Source organism: Balaenoptera acutorostrata, chromosome 11 (genome assembly GCF_949987535.1).
Source record: "Balaenoptera acutorostrata chromosome 11, mBalAcu1.1, whole genome shotgun sequence".
Taxonomy (NCBI): domain Eukaryota; kingdom Metazoa; phylum Chordata; class Mammalia; order Artiodactyla; family Balaenopteridae; genus Balaenoptera; species Balaenoptera acutorostrata.
Window position 1 is genome coordinate 31273032 of NC_080074.1, and position 25041 is coordinate 31298072.

At 36.1% G+C, this 25041-nt stretch overlaps 1 protein-coding gene across 4 annotated transcripts in view; it reads left to right on the forward strand.

The window, feature by feature from the left end:
* ATP2B1 (ATPase plasma membrane Ca2+ transporting 1) overlaps positions 1 to 4489 on the forward strand; it is a 131506-nt gene extending 127017 nt beyond the window's left edge. For 3 of the 4 annotated variants that reach the window (XM_057556104.1, XM_057556105.1, XM_007165907.2), the window contains one exon: positions 1358 to 4489. In XM_057556104.1, the coding sequence (XP_057412087.1) occupies positions 1358 to 1669 (312 nt within the window). In that variant the 3' untranslated portion in view covers positions 1670 to 4489. The remainder of the gene's footprint in view (positions 1 to 1357) is intronic. The other variant, XM_057556106.1, reaches the window with a different exon arrangement.
* The last annotated feature ends 20552 nt before the right edge of the window (positions 4490 to 25041 follow it).

Sequence of the window (25041 nt, forward strand, 5' to 3'; positions counted from 1 at the left end):
ATCCCAAGTGTTCTCAACACACACAAATGATAACTGTGTGAGGTAGTGAATATGTTAATTAACTTGATTGTAGTGATTATTTCATAGTGTAGATGTATATCAAATAGTCTTGTATGCCTTAAATATATACAGTAAAAAGTGGGCATAAACTGCTGCATTTCCAAAAAAATAAATTCAAATATCCCTGTGAAGAAATTAATTTTTTCCATGCCATTGTCTTATGAGGTGAATTTAGTGACTTATGAGATGACTTTAGTGATCTTTTTTTTGGAATATCAGTATCAGTTACTTCTCTTAACATTATGAGTAAATGATGTCTTCATTGCTAAACAGGATTCGTTACAAAGCAAAAGCAAACACTATTTGAATTGGTGTATACTAGATGCTCAACTATTTGGATTTTGTCTTTTTTTTTTTTTTTTTTTTTTTTAACTCTTCACGGCACTGGGTTAATGAGACCTAATGTCAGTATGTGCGGGAATGTATTTGAGTCGATTATTCATTAACCTGTCTTCATCCATACAGCATACTTCTGAGAAGGAAGGTGAATTGTTGAGCTATATGTTTAAGGGTGAAAATGCTAGAAGACTTTGTGTCTTCTCCTGGGGAAATTTTTCACAGAAGGATCCCAGAGGGCTTTTTGTTTTGTGTTGTTTTGTTTTAAATCTGTTCTTTCCAATGAAGTGTAGTATGTAAATTTATTTGTTTTATTATTATAGAGAAAAACACTAACCTTGACTGACAAATGGCATATACTCAAATATTTATAGCTGTTTAATGGCATTTTATAGATATTTATTTGGGTTTTGTCTTTTTATTTTTTAATTAAGGGCATAGTGGGGTAGATGTGAGTTCATTGTGACATTCAGCTTATATTTGCTTGGCTTTTTCATAGTCGGTGACACCCTGATTCCTAGCATGATTAATAGTAACCCTCTGTGCTTGACTTTGTTTAGCTTATTTGAATTGTTTTCAAAAATTATAATTTTTTTCATTTAAAAAAATTAGCTAAAGCTGTGTATGGTTACTTTTATGTTTGTTTTCTGTTGATTTTGTTTTTTTAGGGAAAAAAATCCTATAAAATGGCTATTAAATTCTTAGCCAGTGACAATGAGATTTTCTTAGTATTACTTTGAATTCTACACCTCTTAATTCTTAGAGTATGTGGTTTTGTTGGTCTGTAGCGTCCTACTAAAATATTCATTTTTTTTTACAGTGTATTGCAAGTTCCACTGCATTACATGCAAATATGATTCACTCATACCTAGCTGTTTGTGGATTCAAACTCATAAATGAACCATTTTTAAATTAAGCTAGTGGCGTACTGATATCTTTCTGTGTTTTCTGATGTTTACAGATTCGAGTGGTGAATGCATTTCGTAGTTCTTTATATGAAGGGTTAGAAAAACCGGAATCAAGAAGTTCAATTCACAACTTTATGACACATCCTGAGTTTAGGATAGAAGATTCAGAGCCTCACATCCCCCTTATTGATGACACTGATGCTGAAGATGATGCTCCTACAAAACGTAACTCCAGTCCTCCACCCTCTCCCAACAAAAATAACAATGCTGTTGACAGCGGGATTTACCTTACAATAGAAATGAACAAGTCTGCTACCTCTTCATCCCCAGGAAGCCCACTACATAGTTTGGAAACATCACTCTGATTGTAAGCTGAATGTTAACACACTAGCTGCATTGTAAAGAAACAAATTGAAACTGGGTCTTTTCACATATTGTGACGGACAAGATAGTATTCTTGTCTTTGGACTTCAACAGAAGACACACTTGTACGAATGTAGATTTATTTTTTTAAAAAAAAAAAAAGCAAAGCTTTCTGCCAGACTGAGGGTGCTTTTTGGGGGGTGGGAGAAATGAACTGACAGAAACAGTAACTCAGCTTAAGTTGACCTGTGGATCATCAGTAGAACCTAAGAATGGTCCTGAACAGTGTATTAGCAAAGCTTTAGTTTATCTCAGTCCTTGGTGGGAGAGAGGGAGGAGTAAAGCTGGGCAAGCAAGCAAAGAGCCCTGGATCATTGAATTGATGCTTTAATTTCTGCTGTTGGCTGTTAATAATTTGGATTATTTATGTTTATAAATGATACAGATCTGTTTACAAGGTTTGTAGATACTTTTTTTGTTCCTGTTCATAGATGGGAAGCTTCCTTATAACTGATGCAGAGAAAAATTAGTCCTTCAAATACTGCTGTATTTTCAGGAAAAAAAAAGGGGGGGGGGTGTTTCTATTGAAACTGTACTAAATTTTTGCCTACAATTTACCTTGTTAAATATTGTAGATAAATTGCTAATACTAATAGCCAAATAGATAACACTAATGCTTTGTTTAAAAAAACAACAAAAAACAAACAAAACAAAACAAAAAAACATGAGCAGTGGTGTTCTAATGAAGTTATGGCATCTGTCCTAATTAGTTTCTTAAATACATTTACTACTTAATGGTTTTGAAACAACTGTTTAATTTTTAAAATTTTTGAAAACTTGCTAATAACCTTTGTTCAGAATTTAGTAGATTGTTTAATGCAGGACATCAACTACATAATGAAAGATGCTTGAAATGCTTTTGTTATTTCAGGCAAATCAAATTAAATCAAACTATCAAACTACAAGAAAACTTTAGTCCTTTTTGTTTTTGTCTAAACATGTTAGTTCAGTGATGTCTTGGTGAACTGTGAGTGAACTGTATTGATTTTTTTAATAAATCCTTAGAAACCTTCATACAGCATGAGGGCTGTTGGCATTTTGAAAAAGGTTAATAAGTAGAAGCATACATGTTTTCCTTTTGTTTTTGAAACTTGTTTGTAAACATAAATAAATATGCCCTTTTATTAAATAAATACACAGCAATGTTTTTTTAAAAAGAAATTTCAGCTTCTTTACTCAATTCTACATATATGGTGCATCGGTCTGTTCTCTTTAACCACAATTGGAATAAATTTCAAGATGGTAACAGCCCCATGAAGTACCCCCTTTAATTCCTTGGTGGCAGTCTAATAGAACCAAATTAAGGAAATCATTGCAGTTTGACATGTTCTTCATAGAGTTTAGTTTGTCTAAAATAGTCTCACAGTTTAAAAAAAATAATGACCACCATTGTCTTTGATACATTTGTTTTCATTCTTAAGTGGCCAAATAACAAATTAGGTAAAATGAGATTATGTGAAAAGGTGGGAAAGGTCCTAAAAATATACATATTTAGATGTAATAATTAACCATATGCTGGAATGCCCATCTCTAAGCCAATTGGAGTCTTTTAAGTCTTTTTTTCTTTTGTCTACCTTCTCCCCCTTTTTGCCTGTCTTTACCTTTTAGGAACTGGCATTGTGTTAGGGCCCAGATTGCATCAGATATACAATCCTCAGGCTGACATAAAGTTTACGAGGACTACTACAACATCTGAGAGTGCTGACCCAGCAAAGAAACATTTAGTTGATGGTGCTTGATATTTTTGGTGGGTGGGGGAGAATCTTTTTCTCTCCATCAGTCCTTTGCAGTTAGCCTCTGCAAGACTTAGAAAAACATTGTCTCTGTCAGCATTTGTAACTGTACATTATTCATCAGGTATTTATAGCAAATCATACTGTAAAAAGAGGTAGCATGATATGCTGGAAAGCATATGAGGCTAGGAGTCAGGACCTGGTTTCTAGTCTTGATTTTGCCATTAACGTGCTGCATGACCTTGGGGGAATCATTTACCCTAAATGAGGGTGGTGGACTAGACTATCTTGAAGAACCCTTTCAGCTCTAAAAATTTACCCTATCAACTGGAGAGCCTACAAGGCATAGGGAATAGAGTAAAGGGAAATGTTTTCAGTTTTCTTTTTTATTTTGGTTATGCTTAAATATGAATGTAATTACCAAAAGATTTAGAAGTGCATGTGCTTTGGAGGATTTGTATTGAGCTTTTACAGTATTCATTTTTCAACTCAAGGCAATGGCTTTTTACACCAACCCTAATCCATAAACGGGTCTTATGACATCCATGAAGTAGTAGCAAGACATGCTTAGTGTGTATTTCTCTCTTTGAGACACTGTAATTTCTACCAGAAATTTCCAGAGCATTATGTAAGTAGAAAAAAAATGCAAACAAGCTGTTAAAGATCTTGGATCCCATTATATAGTATGTATAGCTGAAATCAGCATCTGTAATTCAATCACGTTTTCTCTTTTATCCTCTAACCAAAAAATTGTTTAATTTTGCATCCCAAATGTTTTTAATCTTTGTATATTTTTTAAAAACCTTTTTCTCCTCATCATTGCCTTTTTTGTGGTTGTAAATAGACTTACTTGCACTTTGAAGATGAGTTACTCCTTGTCATCTTATAAATATGTGATATGGTAATTTTCATAACAGATGTCAGTTTTGAACCAAGAAATGGTGATTTGTTTATAAGCAAAAAAAAAAAAAAAAAACTGGCTTCATTTCTGTGAAATTGCTCTTTGAAAATTTCTTTTTACACGTGTAAGCCAACTGAGATACCGTGATGGTGTTGATTTCTTTCAATGATGCTTACCATCTATTTTAGCCACTGAGCCTTTTATTATTTGTCTATTTGTAAAGTTTATTTGTCTTAACTCATTTAATAAATATACTGTTATCTGTTTCTGAATGGGGACTGAACTTTTTGAATATTTAAATTGATTCGAACATCATATTTGGGAATTATTTTTTTCTACTTGAAATTTAAAAAATCTAATTGATGAAGATTCTGTAATGTACTTGAAATGTTATGGCTGTGTTACAGTGAATCAGTGTTCTAATATGCATGATCTTGCCCCTAGAATGAAAGTGGGTATATTGTCCCTACTCTCCTACCCACTGTCTTCAATCTTTGTAGCACAAGAGATAATTTTTGCAGTCCAGGGGAGAGTAATGTTTGGGTTTTAGAAAAGATTAGTTTTTCACATTAAATGTAAGACCTTATTTTTTCATTAACTAATGCAAAGTTGTCAATAGCAGTTATCTGAACGTTATGGTAACAAAATTAATCAGATTGCCCTCAGCTGGTTTTTATAATAAATTATTAACATAAGTTAGCAAGTTTGTTGAAATACTGAGAAAACTTTAAATGATTATTAATACCATATTTTTCCATCAGTAAAAATTATTCAGTTAATGAGTATATACAAGTACCATATTTATGACATGAGAGATGTTTTCTACTTTGTCAAGTTTGATTTTATATATTATGTATTAAGATTGAATTTTGAATTAAGTCCCTTTGTAAAATTAACTGAATAAGAAAGGGAAGTTTCTGTAAGTTTCTGCTTATTGACATTTTTTCTTCCCTGTGTCTTTAGAGAGCTCCTGTCATGTTACAGCTGCCTTTGTTCTTTTAACGAACTCCACTCTTAAGACTCTGACGTCCAAACCCCATATCAACCTGTATCTTTTTAAATTACTGTTACACTCATTTGTAGACCAAAAATACCTTTTAATAGCATAATTATACCACCGAACTAAAAACAATCTTTGAAAGATCCTTGAAAAATTGTCTTTATTTTAGAATAAGCATTATAAAAATACCATAAAGAATGTTTCATGCTGTAATGGGAGTCATGGTTGTATTCCTGTACTTCTCTTATCAGTACATGTCAAAAAGGAAATGATCTTTATCCTTATAATGTAACTTCCTTTCAATAGATAGATGATTTTGTCTCTTAAACTCTCGATAGCTTATTTTTGTACTTTCTGTCTTAACTACTTCTTTAACATTTTCCCTATTTGTTAGAAAAATACTTCAGCTTGCAGATGAATATACTAAACGTAGGCATGTTTAATCTCTATTCTCTGAATTCAGTGTCATTATTGAACACGATAATATTAATGGTTCCAAAGTAGGAAATTAAAGGAAGAAATATGAATATGTGTTTATACGGTATCAGTCTTTGCACAACTTTCTTAACCAGCACTGTGTCCTAGGAAAACTAGTTTCCAAATCAGTACCACCCAAATCTGGGTGGGGTGTTCAATGCGGTAAGTTCCCTAAGAATTCTCTTAATTAAATCAGAGTTACAAGGACCACATAACTTCCAAATTACTTTTTAGGTAATTAAATACAGACACTCTCTCCTTACCTATTAAAAGGAATCTTGTCGTATCATAAGTTAATATCAGTGGAGTACCTGATATATGCTGAGCACTTTATGTGGATTATGTAAATATTGTTAACAACCCTCTGTACTGCTGCTGCCATTTTACATAGGGAGAGACTGAAGCTTAGAGACTTTAACTTACTTGCTCTTGGTCACATGGTGAGGAATTTACACCAAGGCTGACCTTCTCAAGAACCCCAAGCTGGTAGCTATTGGGTTTTACTGTAGTACTAGCATCTTGATAACCTGAGTCAGGGCCCAGTGCCTAAAAAGCTTAAATTTTAAGTGTTCCTTTGTTGTTGTTCTTTTCTGACATCAAATGCATCAGAGATGATCTGTGAAAGATTCTTCATAACCTTCCTGGGTTATGAAGAGACTGAGGCAAAGAATCACCGATTAAGATGTATAATCCATGCTTTCCTTATAATCAGACCTCCTCTACCTGAAGAGTGAAAGATAAACTAAGTAGTTTTTTTTTTTTTTTTTTGGCCGTGCCACGCAGCATGTGAGATCTTAGTTCCCTGACCAGGGATCGAACCTGCGTCCCCTGCGGTGGATGTGCGGAGTCTTAACCACTGGACCTCCAGGGAAATCCCAGAATGGTGTTTTTAATAGCATATTTTGGGTAGAAGTTTTCGTTATTCAATACTTTTAAGATCGGTATGTTTATTCAAAGTTTCATAGTGGTTTTTTTTTTTAACTTGAGAAAATTAAATTTTATTGACACCAAGGATACTTAGGCCACATCACCAAAAAAAATTTATGGCAGTATCAGTAGTGCCTTTTAATTAAATGACAAATTGGAAGTGTTTAACAACTTGTCCCTTTTTCTTGACATATATGATTAAGAATATATCTTTTTATCAAAATGTAAAATACCATCTGGCAGAAGTAACAATTATTCTGTTGGCTTTATACATTAAATTTAAATCACTGTACTTTAAAAAGTAAATATTTTCCTATTTTTCTTTTTTCTTGTGCTAGATCTATATAATATTCAAAAACTGCATAATTCAGAAACTGTTAGTGGATATAACAAAACTGACTTTGAATTCTGAACAGAAAACAATGTTTCTTAAAATTTTTTCCAAACATTTCTTAAAAATTCAAATGGCAATAGCTCTTTTCTAATATTCATAATTGTAAAGTTAGGCTATCTGAAAACCTACTGTTACAATTTCTTGTTAGACACATACTTAGACTTTGTATATGACAGGAGTTATGTGTATATGCATGGAGTGCTCTTTGCAAAAAGGAAGGAATTTTTATAAGGTTGATGCATTTTGAACGGGTATGTATTAATGCTAATAGCCAGAGTTATTCATTCATTTGACAAACCTGTCAGGTTCAGAAGATACCAAATGAGCAGGAAAAAGTTTCATAGTATTAATCTAAAAAGTCATCGCTTTATTTCCTAAATAATTTGTAATGAAAATTTATCACACTAATGAGATAATAACATTTTTCTTGAAATTTGTGAAACTAAAGAATAGGGTGTTTTATATTCCTTGAAGAATTATTTGGTCCTCCAGCTGTATTTCCCTTGATGAAAATTCTTAATGTTTTAATATTTAGCCTAAGGGAGTAACCCTATTGCACATTAGGCTTTAATAATTTTTAAAATAAGAAAATTACAGCCATTATTTCACTACTGTTTTAATACCATTTTACATTAATGTTTGTGGTTTGTGAATAGCCAGCCTCCCAGTCTGTAAAAATAAGATGCTTGCTGATTTTTATAATCTTTAAGGTAACATTTATCTTAGTGAAGATAATATTTTTAGACTCTTTTTTTCCTGTAAGGCTGCTTTTGAAATCATAAATATTTAGTCTGAGGCATAACCTTAGTGAGTAGCTTGAGACAAATGCAAAAATATTTAAAATGTGAACTCAGGGACACCTGTGTTATCCGAGGTTAGAAATTCAACTTTAGGCTGTTTTTGATTTATCTAGGATTCTAAATCTTTTAACCATAAGCCTGCTCTTTCAGTTGGCTTCAAATCCTCCAAGAAGGGTAGTTTGTAGTATCTAAACTCTTTCACTTTCTCACTGTTACAGACTTGGGATGGGAAGTAGGTCTCAACAACTGAAGTGTGGTGGTGGAGAGAGTGAATTGTGACAGTGAAGCCACACCACGTTTCCTGAGTCCAGGACTCAACTGCTTAAGAACACTACGCTAGTGTCTGTCTCCCCTTTCCTGGTCCCCAAAATGTCTGACTGATAACTGCTTTCCTGCCCTTTATCTACATCTCCTGCTTTCCATTTATTCATTCACTCAACAGATATTTGGTACCTGTCATGGGAAATGCATACGGTTCTAGACTTGGAAAAACCAAGCAAGGTCCTTCCTGTGCGGGAGTTTAAGTTGTAGTGGGTGGGAGAGACAGACCTATATGAGGTGGTAAGGGATGATGCCATGTTACATAGTGTGGTCAGGGAACCCTCTCAAATGAGGTGACATTTGAGCAGAGACCTGAAGGAAGTGAAAGAGCCAACTTCCTGGTTGTCTGGAAGAGCCTTCCAGTGAGAGGTTCCAGTAGCTGGTGCTTGGCAACTTTGAGGAACAGCAAGTGTAGCTGGAGTGGAGTGAACCAGTGGGAGAGTAGTAGGGTATAGGCTGAGAGATGCAATGGGAGGCTTTGCCCAACCCTATAAGCCTTGGCAAGAACTTTGGCTCTTAGGCTGACTGAGATGGGAAGCCAGTGGAGGTTTTTGAGCAGAGTGGCAATGAGTCTGACCTTTGAAAGGATCATTGGCTGTTCAACACAGAGCGAGAAGTTGGAAGTTAGAAAACCAGTTAGGAAGCTATTGCCTTTTTCAGGTGCATTCCATTCCAGCTTAGCTTTTTCTGCTGCTTTTGTGGCCCCAAAGCTTTCTTCTAGAAGCTTCAAGCTACTAAAGAGTCTTGTGGACCCCTTATTTCTTTATATGTTTTACCTTTATGCTTGATCCAGATGACATAAGGCTGGCGTCACTTTTACAGTCAACTCGCAGAACCTAGGTACTTTCCTAATTTGCTTTAGCCTGTATGGAGTTTCCCAGATGAATCACAGTACTACGTTTTTACTCGGTGTTATTCAGCAACATGGTCCCAAATAGAAGATGGTAATTTTTCAGCTGTTCAGTCTCTAAGACTATAAGTGCACCTTCTGCAAACTATCCTTTTTTTTTTTTTTGTAAAAGCTCTTTACACCTGCTAATTTTATTTTTTATACCAAGTCTGGTTGTTGGTCTATTGATTCTTTCATCATCTCCTGGTCTTTCTTAGCTACTAATTTTCCTGGCTCCATCCTAATGAAGGTACTCCAGTTGGCTACCTCACTCCTGCTCTGTCATTGACCGAGATGGCTTTGCCTCCTTGACATTTCACACCTTGGTTCCTAATCCTGAACCACCTCTGCTTCCTTCCTGTCCTCAGCTTCAGAGTATACTCACAGTCTTGCTGGTGACCACAGTTCACACTCATTTCCTGGTTTTCCTCACTGATGCTCAAACCAACCTTTAATTTGTCCCTTATTCTTTTAAGGGTCATTCCTCATTGTATTTATTCCAAACCTTTTACATTTTTCTCAGGACAAGGATTCAAGATGTGGTTTGTCTGACTAGAACGTACCTTTCCCATTCTACCTCTCACTGTCAACTAAACCTATATTTTTTTCACACATTTTAGCAGATATCTGCCTCACCTTATACTTCTATTACTGGTTTTTGGTCCAAAGAACATGATTTTACATCTATCTCTATTAAACTGTTGCTTTAGTCCATTCATACCACTTTGACTCCTAATTTTATCATCTAGTTTATTCTTAACCCTTCTCCGCTTAATGCTGCCCAAGACAGTGATTAGCTTTCCTTCTATTCCTTTATGGAAACCACTGTTTCACAACAAAACTGAAAGACGTAAACAAGACGGATCTGCCAATAACCCTTTGCCTTACTTTTCAAAACCACTACCAGGTTGATATTAATGCCCTTTTAATCCAGTCACTCAACCAATTAGGGATCACCTAATTAAACGTTCTGTCATCCTACACACAAATAGCCATCAGATCCAAAAGTAGATGTCTTGTTGAAATACTGTCAACTACATTTCCTGTTTTGCTACAAATACTTTTTCCTTGGTTTCAAGTACTTTTGTCAGTTTCTTGATTTTCACTGTTACTACCCTTGTCTATTCCCTCTTTGCCTTAAGCCCACACACTTAGGTTTCTTAACTGTGTCGTCCACACCCCTGTCCTCTTTTCTTTCCCATCATCAATCTATCCAACACGTAACCCAAAATCTTCCTAAATCACCACTGTGCCCACATCATCCCTCCTCTCCTCAAAAAACAGGTAAATACCAGAGTTTAAAAAAGAACACATGTTAAATGGCTCGCTATTTGCTCCTAACAACTCTGGCCTCACATGGTTGTCACCTGCCCTCTTTCCACTGCTCTGACCACATTTTCTGTTCGTGTTCTCTTCCCATTCCTGTGGATTCCTCCTTGAAGCTCCACGTTCTTGGCCCTTTTTTTTTACCATATACCTCTTCATGGTGCATGTACTGCCCGACCTCCTTCCACCCTCAACACCTCAGATATATAAGGGAGAAATAGTGAAGAGTGCTTTTTTAGGGGGAAATCACCTCTGCAGAAGAGGGTGCTGAGGCTTAAAGATCTCTTGAGGTTTAGGGAAAGGTGATGTGACGTCAGAAGAGGATTTGCCTAGAAGTCAGACCTGGGGTTTGGTCCCAATTCTGCCTTGTGCCAGCTTTTAATAACTTCAGGCTTCATTTTCCTCAACAGGATTGTGACTGTTACGATTCTTCCCCAGTTTTGGATGTTCAGATGAGCTTGGAAACATGAAAGCACTTTAACAATTATAAAGAGCAATGCAAGATGGTACTATTGACTCAGTAGCAACAGAAACAATTCTGTGAAGAGCTATTCCTGCCTCTCCCTATAAATTTGGTTTAAATAGAAATATTCAGAGTTGAAAAGTGCCCTTAAATCCCAACTGATTTATAAACACCCAAGGCTTTGTGAAGAGTACCCTGGAGATTCATCTCACTAGAAATAATAGTGTTTGCTTCCATTTCCTTTTTTTCTGTGCTTTAGTCACTATAAACATTTTCCCTTTTAAAAAGCAGCTTGCTTGCCTCTTGCACATCTGGAGGATCAGATGAGTGTGCTATTAACCCACTCAATTTTTTTTTTCTTTTTTACTATGTTATTATTTAGCTGAACACCACTGATGGTTTGGGACTGTTACCTAGTTTTAATGGCTTTTTTGATCCTAGTCATGACTATTTCCATAATGGACCATGGGATAAGTCCATATTTCCCAAACTTTGCTGCACATTGGAGTTACCCAGGGAACTTTAAAACATACTGGCCCCAGGCTCCCACCCCCAGGCATTGTGGTAGAGGCTGCGGCCTGGGCTTCAGGATTTTAAAAAACTTCCCAGGTGATTCTATTATGCAGCCAGAGTTTGGGAACTACTGGGTTAAACGGAGGGAAGCATTGAAAACTACAGTGCTGAAATGCAAGAAGATATAATGAAGAGCATAAAAAGTAATAATTTCGTAAATTTGCCCTTCAAGATGTTCAGTAGCAGAAGTCCTGTTTCCTTGGACAAAATGCTTTTAAAGCATCGGGTTCTCTAGTACTTCTTTAAAAATCAATGTTAAGAAGAGAAAAATATACTGTATAGAGGATTATATTGAATTTAGGGTTTTTTTTAATTTACGGTGATTAAAAAGTAACCTAAAATACATTTTAGTAAGAAGTTAAAACCTCTTTATCTTATTTGAAAAGCAAATTATGACCAATTTTAAAATAAACTAATTGGGTTTAATGAAAGCAAAATGAAAGGATTTCAAATATCAGGTCATGAAATTTTACTTGTTTTTTAATTTCTAGTCTATGTTTACAGATGCAATCTCAAAATCAAGCAATATGCCATTTTAGAATTTTTTCTAGCATATTAACACTTTCTGGCATAGTTAAAAATAAACAGCATGTACAGCTTGACAGGCAAATGTCATTTTATGATGAATGTTACATATAATATTAAAATATTTATAATACATTATTTAAGAGTATACATCTTTAAAATAAGATTTTACATAAAACCACTTTATCTTGTACCTGGAAAATATTACTAATTAATTTTTTTCTATTTCTAAGAATAAAAGTTAAATTAGTCAAAAAAGTTTGGCTCCAACCATCCATTTAGTTAATCCCTAAAAGACCCCAAAACATTGCCCGACTGGTGGTCTGTCCTATGCTTGACTGTTTTCAGCAACAGTTACAGAGCACACACTAACATTTATTGAGCCCCTACTCTGGGTGACTTGCTTTTCTGTTTTACCTCAGTATGTCATTACAACTCTATTCCCCTTTTATAATAATTTAAGAGACTTGCTTATGGCCACACACCTGGTCAGCATCATGTGGGACTGAATCCAGAACTGTTCAGCAACCAAACTCATGACCATTACGTCAGATGGTAAAGCCTCTTCAGCTCAGTCCAGTCACTCCAAGGGCTAGAATCAGGATCATATCAAACCAGTCCTTCATGGAGTTTTCAGATACCTAAGGCAGCTTGCATGTCCCCCCAAACTCCATCCCCATCTTCTCTTTTCCATGCTCAACATCTCCAGTTTCTACAACTGTTCTTCATAGTAGGGTGACTGTATGTCCCAGGTTACCAGGGATAGTCTTTGTGTACAAACCTACCATCCCAATGTGATTATGAAGAACTCCTTTCTTTTACTCTCAAGTGTTCTAGACTGAATGATAAAAATTATATGTTTTCAAGTTGCCTCATCATCTTGGTCCGTTTCCTCCAATGTGGTTATATCCTTCTGTGTCTGCAGTCTGGCAGCAATTATTTTGAAATTGTGGAGTTTGGGATTCTACTGCTTTGACAAGTGGAAAATTGAGAAAAGATGTGGAACCACTTTTTGTCATCTATACAGATGACAAAGAAGCTCCAAAGTACATCCTGCTGGTAGGGGTAGCTCTCAAAGTTCAGTATGTAAGGCTCAATATATCTCCTAAAGTTTCTAGCTGAGAAGACCACTGTAATCCATTGTGCAATTCTCTACACAGAGCTGTCTGGATGAAACCTAGCTTTCTTCCACCCAAGAGACCAAGGATATAATTTGGCTTGATCTGTGTTTCAGAGGCAAATGCTTAAAAATCTTAAAAATTGTGTATATATATATATATATATATATATATATATATATATACACATATATATACATATATATATATAAATTGTGTGTATATATATATATATATATATATATATATATATATATATATGCTTACCAAAGATACAATTACAAATCAGACATTTCTTTGAGGATAGCATATAATAAAGTGACTTATGTATAGGCCCTCAATTAATAATTTCAAATGAATGAAGTCAGGTCAGGGTTTTGAAAAAATACTTCCCTGCATGATTTTACTAGCAATTCAAGTGTTTAATAACAAAGGCTTGTTTACGTATATTATACCACATCTTCATAATAGAATAATAAGCAATCATTAAAAATGTAAAAAAATTTTAAAAATCATATACTTTTTATAGCCGGCTTTTTTCATTCTGTATTATATTGTAAATAATTACATGTCAATACTTTAGACTCAGTTCCTTAAAAAAATGAGTTGTGTGACTTAGGTCATGTTATTTAGTCTCTGTGAGACTTCATCCTGTAAAATTGGGGTAACAGTATATCTACACATCTCTCAGGGTTATTGTGATGATCAAAGGAGATGAAATGTCAGAAAGTCCTAGCACAGAGCACAGCCTGTACTCAAAAAAAAAATCTCAGTAAATACTCTGTGGGTTATGATAGTAAGAGCTTTCATTAAAGGGGTATTATTAGCAAATTATTTAATATGTGCTGATTCCAGTACCATGAGGGAAGCAAAGTAGATCCAATAGTGTAAACTGGTAGCCTGCGAGCTGTATATGATCCATCAGTGTGTTTCATTTGTCCAGAATGGTAATGATCCAAAAGGTTTTTTTTTTTGTTTTTTTTAATGTTCTTAATTGATTGCCTGCATTGACAATTAGATTTCACTAAAAACATCCAAACTGTTGGCATCTAGCAACATTAGACCCTGATTCCCATATGGTAACAATAGCTTGGTACTTTACCCTCTCTGGTTTGCCACAGTCTCCACCACTCCCTATAGCTCCACACCACTGTTATTTATCAGTATTGGTGACCATTTATTACTGTTTCTCTCAGAGTAAAACTAAGAGGAAAGTGAAATATTTTTATTGCTATTAAGTGTGGAATAATATAAGATTGATAATGATTTACTCTCAAGAAAAATTCTTCTCACTCTGGTCTTTTTCACTCATATATGTTACCTGCCTGACCACATAGGTGTTTGTGTGGAACCTATAGCCTCTCATAAAATTCTAGAGCTATAACAAACCAGCACTTTGGACCAGATAATCATCTTTTCTTCATTTTATAGGTGAGTTAAGACCCATGAGAGATTGTGACATGCCCAAGGTTTTAGTCAGAAACAAATTTGAGGCCGAATCACATGTAGAATGTTGTCTCTCTATATATTTATTAGACTTCTAAAAGTTTTATTATTTTTGTCTTAATTTTTAAATAATGGAAATTAGTGTAAATTAATTCTCTTTAGAGTAAACAAACCCTCCAGTACCTATTCCCTCTACAAAACACATATGTAATTCATGGCTTTTTAAATGCATATTTTTAGCATTTTCTTATAATGTCAAGAAACATTTTAGTTCAATAAGCTTTAGTTTTGTTGTAATGCTTATAGTGAATTTTAAAAGACCATTTGAAAAGTACTGTATTTTGCATTAATGGTTTTCCTTTTTTTCAAGAATTGGGAACCTGGTTAGAACTTGTCCTTGAAGGCCATGCAACCTTGAAACATGCATGTGGAGGTAGTTTTGGTGTTTCTCCAAAACATTACTTAATACAAATAACAAACAACTGAATTAAATCATTTTATTTTTATGTTCTTTTTCTTCCCCTCTCCAGTTTCTGGAAAGGGAAACAGCCCAAAGGAGTTGGAAAGCAGATGACATGGGTAATTCACAAGTGGCTCTATACTAAATAAGTGAGGCATTATTAGTATGTATAAAAATATAAAGCTCTTTTGAAATTTATAATGCGACTAATTGAGTTAATTTGAAGATAGAACAAAAGAATTATAGCTAGTAGTTCCATTAAGAAAACAGCGTTTTATGCTTTCCCTTTGGGGACATTACCTTTTATCATTGGACTTGATAGTTTTATATGGGAGATTTTGGATTATATTTGTTATGAAACAATCCCAATTACAAATAGCTTTGGTTTTCATTTCAAAGAGTATTATTATTATTTAGATTATAAGAATAATCTATGCTCATTATTAAATAAGGAAGCTATCTAATGACAAGGAAAACTACCCTTAACCCCATTGCACAGACTTAAAATATGGGTGTGTATATTTAGAAGCTTTTGTTCTGTGAGTTAATACCACAGCTCATGTCTTCAGAAATGTCCACAGTGGGAGTTCTGGATATTAAAAAAAAAAAAAAAAAGTTTGCTGGATTTTAGGAATAGCCTAATGCAATCCTCATTGTTGGTAGGGACAAAGGACACCTAAACCAAACAAACCAACCACCTGTATGAAGGTTGAAGTCATGGTCTATCGATCTTAGTGACCAGGCCAGTGGAGGGGAAGAGAGCAGAGGAGCTTGGCTCACAGTGAGGTTTCTCCTGGTAAAGAAAGACACGAAAGGGAGAAGAGCTGTGAGCTGTGTGGTTAGAGGCCCTGGCAACTGTGCAGTCAAGGCTGCCTTCCAAGAGGACTGTAGGGTGAAACAGCATTATTACCAGTAGCCTGAGTGTCTCTCCTACAGAACCCTCATAAATTGAGGGGAGGACGTACACAGAGAAGCCATTTCTCCATCAGTCAGAGAGAGAGATTAAGGTAGGCTTATAAGAAGAGGTTCAAATGGCCATAGTCCCAAGGACCAAGTGAGGAAGACCCAAGCAGATGGTAATGGGTGAGCAGACCGGAGCAAGACGGCCTTTACAGAAATAAGCAGTCTTGCTATGCTCATCACTCAATGTGATGCTTTAAATTCTGGTCCAGAAACCACTCTGGGTGTCTAACTTATGCAGGGACTGTCCTTGGCAGAAGGGGTACCGAAACGAAAAAGGCACAATCCCCAATATCTGATACTGATACAGGAACAATTATGATAAAGTGATAAGTGCAAGAACGATGCTAAACAGGGCATGTCGGAGGATTAACTCCAACAAGGATGGAATCCAGGGTTAAAGAAGGCTTATCAGAGAAATCCCCAGGGCAAGAAATTGAGAGATGGATGGGGCTCTGCCAGCCCGGGGAGACGGATGGAGACAGGCTAGACAGAGAAAACAGCTGATGCAGAGCAGCAGGGAGACAGAGATGTTTTCGTCATGATCTACGAGCTTATCAGGTAAGCAGTAGTTCTGAATCCACTACCCTTTAAGATTAATTGAATGACACGTTTACAATATAGTACAAATCTCTCTAGAACAGGCTAATGGGAAAGACTTATCTTGATTAACTAGATTCTTGGAGATGTGGGATTGTATTGCTTTTAAATACATAAAGGCATTCAGACGACAATAACTGTTGGATAATAAGAATTTTGGAAACTAACAATGAATAGCTTATAAATGTGTGCTTCTAACATGTTCTGTTCCAGCATTTAAACCTTTCCCCTTAACAATCTTGATTATGCTATGAATTTGCTAAACTCACCTTCTTTTTGCTTCCATCTAAAGCAAAATAAATCCTGAATCTGAATAATAAATATTTACTGTACTATTTTGTGTTTAAAAAAAAAAAAAGCTTTTTTTTTGGTTACCAGAAGGACAGTCTACCCTTTAATGAATGGTTTACCTACTAAATATTTTCTCATGGTTGGATTTGGTGACAGAAGGGACAAGAAGGCTTAAATATAAATATCTTTAAAGTCATACCTTCACTGCCAATTGTATAACTTCATGTCAAGATCTAACATAATTAGAAAAAATAAATTCTCTCTGCTTTGCCAACATAACTAATTCCATGACATTTGAATCATCTCAAAGCTAAAATTGTTTCATGATTTCTTTTATCCAAGCCTTTTAAGTATACAGTACATGTTACTGTGTACTCAGTTTTTTGGAATGTGGAGGCAGCATCTGATTTAATATTTTCTATTTGGGTTGTTTACTTTGTAGTCAAACATTCTTCAAAAACATTTTCCTCTCCCCCCCCCACATTTTCCATCCAAGGCTGTCAGTTCCTATTTAGAAAGGTTAATGGAGATCTGGAGTCTCCAAGCCTCTGATACAGAAGCAGCTCTTGCTGGCCTTTGAATTTGCTGCCAGGTCTGATTCTACATGTAAATATTTGCCTGAGTGGGTTAAATTCTTTTTTTCCACAAGAGTGGGGGAAGTGAGGTTACCATAATAAAACTTATGAGAAAACTAACTTTCGTTTCTGCATACTTCTTTGGCTAAATTCTTGGTTGTTGTCAAATTTGCGGATGTCTTCATTACTGCTCTTCATTAAACTTTTAGTCTCCTTTGGAACGGCTGAGTCGACCGGGAGATAATACAGTGCATTTGCAGGAGCCCAGGCTGTTTTAATTAACTCCCCTTTAATGTCACAGAGGAGGCTGGGTGGAGTGGGCCCTTTGCCATGACCCTTAGCTCTTGAAAAGTGAGCATCTTCTTAGGAGAGCCAGCTTAAAGCAACTTACTTTGGAATGCTGACATGTTTCTGTTTTACCTCTCCAGAAAGCAGACCCTGCTTTGGAATGTGGTGGAAATAACCACAGAAGAAATCGTCTGTGAGCCGAAGAACTTGCCGCTAACGGTGGCTTTCTGCCACAGCCTCCTGACGGGAAGGAAGAAACCTTGTCTGTTTGCAGCACTTCACTTCCTCTTTCCAGCCAGAGGTCACCCACCCGATTCAGACAGGAGGAAGGGAGCTGACGGAACCAGCCCCTGTGCTCACTGCCTTTGCCTGCGCTGTTCACTGGGAGTACAACGTGAGCCACAAGGGTGATTTTAAATTTTCTAGTAGCCACCTTAAAAAAAGTAAAAAGAAGCAGATGAAGTGAATTTTAATAGTATATTTTAACCCAACATATCTAAAATATTATCATTTCAACGTGCAATCACTAGAAACTTTATTAACAAGATATTTTACTTTTTCAAACGGAGTCTTCTGTTGCTTCTTTTACACTCAGAGCATATCTCAATTCAGATATTCACTTTCCATTGGAAACAGATGTTCGGTTATTTCGATTTCATAAAATTCACAGCTGAAATGACAGATTCACAAGTTGTTCCGAGCATACTAAAAATTGTGTTCTGATAACTGAACCAAGTATCAGTTTTTAAAAATTAATTGAAATTAAAGTATTCCATTTCTCAGGTGCACTAGCCCACATTTCAAGTGCTCGAAAGCCACATGTGGCTGGTGACTTCCACACTGACAGCACAGAATTACAGCCTTACTACTGAAACTGTGGTCCACACACCGGCATTACCTGGGATTGGCAATGGGATTTTATTGGAATCTCGGACCTCACCCCTGACCTACTGAATCAGAATCTACAGTTAACAAGACTTCCTGGTGATTCATATGTACGGTATAGTTCGGGAAGCACTGATCTATTTAAGACACCAGGAAAGCTGGTATTATTGCATCTATTTTATAGATGAGTATACTAAGGCTCAGGTTGAATAATGTGTCTGAAATCACAGAGCTAATAAGTGTAGGAGCTAAAATTCAAACAACTCAAATCTTGCCCATTTTTAAGCCCACACTCTTTATAATATTTATCACTCAAAGCATGGAACATGTTACTAATGATATGAAAGTTAATTTTAAATGGTACCCAGAGAGCACTTTAAAAAGCACTAAATACAAAGTTTGAAGATTTGACCCTTTTCTGTCCTCTTTTAAGTTTTTAAATAAGGTCAAAGATAAAGTCTCTGATAGGTGCCATTATGTTTTCAGTACCTAACGTTTGCTGTAAGCGGGCTGTAGCCTCAGAACTTTCAGTAAAGTATGTAGATAGATCTTCGTAGCTTTGTCTCCTTTCATTGTATTTATTCTTACTTTTACCGTCTATTTATGACAAATGATGCTGGCTCTCCATTTACAGCAGTGATGCACAGAGCAGCTGTATTTAAGTAAGAGAGTGGTTATAAATGTGAGTGTAGACAGGGCACAGCTATGGCCACGTGGGGAAGGAGGCATGGGAGTGATAAGGGGTGGGAAACACTCAGTGCCAGTAGCAGTTCAAGCCCTAGGGAAGACTGGGAAGCACAAAAATATTGTGTGTTTTTGTTGCAGGTGCCCCATCAAAGCACTTAACAATGGTTGTAGAGTCTTTGCGCCTGTGATGGATGTAATTGTATTTGGTTGGTTGGTTGGTTGCCCAGCATCTCCTACCTCCTGGCACAGAAAACAAAAGGTCCTCCTTTTGACCTCCTCAATCTGACAGCAAAGCTGTGACGCCTCCAATTGGATGCTTCTGTTCCTGGATTTACATAAAGCATGTGCCGTGGAGAAGCAAGGGCAGTGGCTACACTAATGGTCGTGGTGGCAGTGATTTCCATGGCAGGATCCATCAGGGGCAGCAGGAATGCCAGACCAGGCTCTGACCTGATTCAGGGGCCCAGGCTCCCTTAGCAACGTTCCATTTTCTATGTGGATTGCTCTCCAGGTTTCCTACGGTATCTGCGGCTTCGGCAGCATCATTCCAAAACTGCCTCTTCCCTTTATGGTAACCACAGTTGGTTTCTGTCTTTTGCAAATAAAAACCCTGACTGTTAGAATGGGATTATTTGATTGTCTGTCAAACCCACTAGATGACTAGTTCCCAGGAGACTGGAGTCTGTAACTGCTTGTTCACATGGCATAATGTCCCGGGGCCTGTCCTGGTTTCAAACAAAGTTAGTGCTTAATAGTTATTTGATGAATGAATGAATGAGGGTTAAGCATAGAGGAGATACCGATAACGAATGTTGAAAAGTCATGCTTTTACTTTCTCAAAACGCAATAAATGTATTCTATGATTTAAGAGAATCTATGAAAATTAAACTTCAAAGATAAATTAGCAATAACATCTAAATGGAAAGAACTCTTTATTTCCAAATTGACACACCCAAGATTCCTTCTCTGATTTTTCCGGTGTTGAGTTTTGTTTTGTAACTATAAACTCTTAGGGGAGCTTAGAGCATAAAGGTAAAAGTTAATTTTTGTGCAGTGAATATACAACGCTTTCAAAATGAAAGGAAATGAAGTATTTGAAAAATGACATATTCGGAACCATTGGCAACCCAACATGGCTCAACCATGAAGATCACACGTGTCTGAACTAGAAACGCCAATCACAGAATTTTCAGAAACGAGTATGTGGTATGCTAAATTGCAAAGCTGTGCCAAAAGCAGTTTACCAACATTATTAAGCTTCACAACAACCAAGGAGTTACCTACTTTGGGGGCCCTTTTCCAGATGAGGAAACTGAGACGCAGCAGAGAAACTAATTTGCCTAAGGTCAAGGAGCTAATGATAACTGCACAGCTAAGGAGTTAGGATTTAAACTCCAGCCTGACTCCAAAGCTTAAGATTTTAAGCACCATGCTATACTTGTCGCCTAGGAGATTTGTGGCATATATTTGTAATAAAGACCCTTGACTCCATTGTTAATGCTTGACAGCTGGCAGCTTTTAGGTCCCCCTTCTTTTTTGTGCTCCACATCTGGGCAAGCCTATATGGAAGCTGGTACCTTCCCTCTCTTTGTGCCAGCGAGGAAGTTCACTTCACTCCAACCCTAGCTACTAATCACACACGCAAAAGCCACTCACCCCCTTCCTTCTCTCCAGTCATTTTCAGCCCACCTTGGGTGACTGCCCTGTTCTCCCCAGAAAGCCTCAGTGTATGAGTAATAAATCTCTTCATAGTTTCTCGGTGTTCATGTGGCATCATCCATCTCAACATCCAAACAAATTTGGAGGCAGGGGGTGCTGATCCCACCCTCCGTGAGACAACCTCAGGACAGTATTCCATGTCAGCATTGTGGCATATGAAGACAGAAGCCTTCAGTGAAGACTGCTATAAGAAAAAAGATGCTATGAAACTCACTACTGCATTGGCTGCACAAAGAACATTTATTATCTTGTCTAATTTTTTTTTTTTTTAATGTCTGAAACATTTATATTAACATATTTCCATACATATTTCCATACAAATACAAATATAAGATTTTTAGAAATTTCATGTAATGTCTGAAACATTTATATTAACATATTTCCATACATATTTCCATACAAATACAAGATTTTTAGAAATTTCATGTAATGTCTGAAACATTTATATTAACATATTTCCATACATATTTCCATACAAATACAAATATAAGATTTTTAGAAATTTCATGTACTGTCTGAAACATTTATATTAACATATTTCCATACATATTTCCATACAAATACAAATATAAGATTTTTAGAAATTTCATGTAATGTCTGAAACATTTATATTAACATATTTCCATACAAATAACCCAATGAAAGTTTAGTATTAGTTGTTTTGTTTGTTTTTTTATACTGCAGGTTCTTATTAGGCATCAGTTTTATACACATCAGTGTATACATGTCAATCCCAATCGCCCAATTCAGCACATCACCATCCCCACCTCATCGCAGTTTTCCCCCCTTGGTGTCCATATGTCCATTCTCTACATCTGTGTCTCAACTTCTGCCCTGCAAACTGGCTCATCTGTACCATTTTTCTACGTTCCACATACATGCATTAACATACGATATTTGTTTTTCTCTTTCTGACTTACTTCACTCTGTATGACAGTCTCTAGATCCATCCACGTCTCAACAAATGACTCAATTTCGTTCCTTTTTATGGCTGAATAATATTCCATCGTATATATGTACCACAACTTCTTTATCCATTCGTCTGTTGATGGGCATTTAGGTTGCTTCCATGACCTGGCTATTGTAAATAGTGCTGCAATGAACATTCGGGTGCACGTGTCTTTTTGAATTACGGTTTTCTCTGGGTATATGCCCAGTAGTGGGATTGCTGGGTCATATGGTAATTCTATTTTTAGTTTTTTAAGGAACCTCCATATTGTTCTCCATAGTGGCTGTATCAATTTACATTCCCACCAACAGTGCAAGAGGGTTCCCTTTTCTCCACACCCTCTCCAGCATTTGTTGTTTGTAGATTTTCTGATGATGCCCATTCTAACAGGAGTGAGGTGATACCTCATTGTAGTTTTGATTTGCATTTCTCTAATAATTAGTGATGTTGAGCATCTTTTCATGTGCTTCGTGGCCGTCTGTATGTCTTCTTTGGAGAAATGTCTATTTAGGTCTTCTGCCCATTTTTGGATTGGGGTGTTTGTTTCTTTGATATTGAGCTGAATGAGCTGTTTATATATTTTGGAGATTAATCCTTTGTCCGTTGATTCATTTGCAAATATTTTCTCCCATTCTGAGGGTTGTCTTTTCGTCTTGTTTATGGTTTCCTTTGCTGTGCAAAAGCTTTGAAGTTTCATTAGGTCCCACTTGTTTATTTTTGTTTTTATTTCCATTACTCTAGGAGGTGGATCGAAAAAGATCTTGCTGTGATTTATGTCAAAGAGTGTTCTTCCTATGTTTTCCTCTAAGAGTTTTATAGTGTCCAGTCTTATATTTAGGTCTCTAATCCATTTTGAGTTTATTTTTGTGTATGGTGTTAGGGAGTATTCTAATTTCATTCTTTTACATGTGGCTGTCCAGTTTTCCCAGCACCACTTATTGAAGAGACTGTCTTTTCTCCATTGTATATCTTTGCCTCCTTTGTCATAGATTAGTTGACCATAGGTGCGTGGGTTAATCTCTGGGCTTTCTATCTTGTTCCATTGATCTATGTTTCTGTTTTTGTGCCAGTACCATATTGTCTTGATTACTGTAGCTTTGTAGTATAGTCTGAAGTCAGGGAGTCTGATTCCTCCAGCTCCATTTTTTTGCCTCAAGACTGCTTTGGCTATTCGGGGTCTTTTGTGTCTCCATACAAATTTTAAGATGATTTGTTCTAGCTCCGTAAAAAATGCCATTGGTAATTTGATAGGGATTGCATTGAATCTGTAGATTGCTTTGGGTAGTATACTCATTTTCACAATGTTGATTCTTCCAATCCAAGAACATGGTATATCTCTCCATCTGTTGGTATCATCTTTAATTTCTTTCATCAGTGTCTTATAGTTTTCTGCATACAGGTCTTTTGTCTCCCTAGGTAGGTTTATTCCTAGGTATTTTATTCTTTTTGTTGCAATGGTAAATGGGAGTGTTTCCATAATTTCTCTTTCAGATTTTTCATCATTAGTGTATAGGAATGCAAGAGATTTCTGTGCATTAATTTTGTAACCTGCAACTTTACCATATTCATTAATTAGCTCTAGCAGTTTTCTGGTGGCAGTTTTAGGATTCTCTATGTATAGTATCATGTCATCCGCAAACAGTGACAGTTTTACTTCTTCTTTTCCAATTTGTATTCCTTTTATTTCTTTTTCTTCTCTGATTGCCGTGGCTAGGACTTCCAGAACTATGTTGAATAATAGTGGTGAGAGTGGACATCCTTGTCTCGTTCCTGATCTTAGAGGAAATGCTTTCAGTTTTTCACCATTGAGAATGATGTTTGCTGTGGGTTTGTCATATATGGCCTTTATTATGTTGAGGTAGGTTCCCTCTATGCCCACTTTCTGGAGAGTTTTTATCAGAAATGGGTGTTGAATTTTGTCAAAAGCTTTTTCTGCATCTATTGAGATGATCATATGGTTTTTATTCTTCAATTTGTTAATATGGTGTATCACATTGATTGATTTGCGTATATTGAAGAATCCTTGCATCCCTGGGATAAATCCCACTTGATCGTGGTGTATGATCCTTTTAATGTGTTGTTGGATTCTGTTTGCTAGTATTTTGTTGAGGATTTTTGCATCTATATTCATCAGTGATATTGGTCTGTAATTTTCTTTTTTTGTAGTGTCTTTGTCTGGTTTTGGTATCAGGGTGATGGTGGCCTCATAGAATGAGTTTGGAAGAGTTCCTTCCTCTGCAATTTTTTGGAAGAGTTTGAGAAGGATGGGTGTTAGCTCTTCTCTAAATGTTTGATAGAATTCACCTGTGAAGCCATCTGGTCCTGGACTTTTGTTTGTTGGAAGATTTTTAATCACAGTTTCAATTTCATTACTTGTGATTGGTCTGTTGATATTTTCTGTTTCTTCCTGGTTCAGTCTTGGAAGGTTATACCTTTCTAAGAATTTGTCCATTTCTTCCAGGTTGTCCATTTTATTGGCATAAAGTTGCTTGTAGTAGTCTCTTAGAATGTTTTGTATTTCTGCGGTGTCTGTTGTAACTTCTCCTTTTTCATTTCTGATTTTATTGATTTGAGTCCTCTCCCTCTTTTTCTTGATGAGTCTGGCTAATGGCTTATCAATTTTGTTTATCTTCTCAAAGAACCAACTTTCAGTTTTATTGATCTTTGCTATTGTTTTCTTTGTTTCTATTTCATTTATTTCTGCTCTGATCTTTATGATTTCTTTCCTTCTGCTAACTTTGGGTTTTGTTTGTTCTTCTTTCTCTAGTTTCTTTAGGTGTAAAGTTAGATTGTTTACTTGAGATTTTTCTTGTTTCTTTAGGTAGGCTTGTATAGCTATAAACTTCCCTCTTAGAACCGCTTTTGCTGCATCCCATAGGTTTTGGGTCGTCGTGTTTTCATTGTCATTTGTCTCTAGGTATTTTTTTATTTCCTGTTTGATTTCTTCAGTGATCTCTTGGTTATTTAGTAACGTATTGTTTAGCCTCCATGTGTTTGTCTTTTTTAC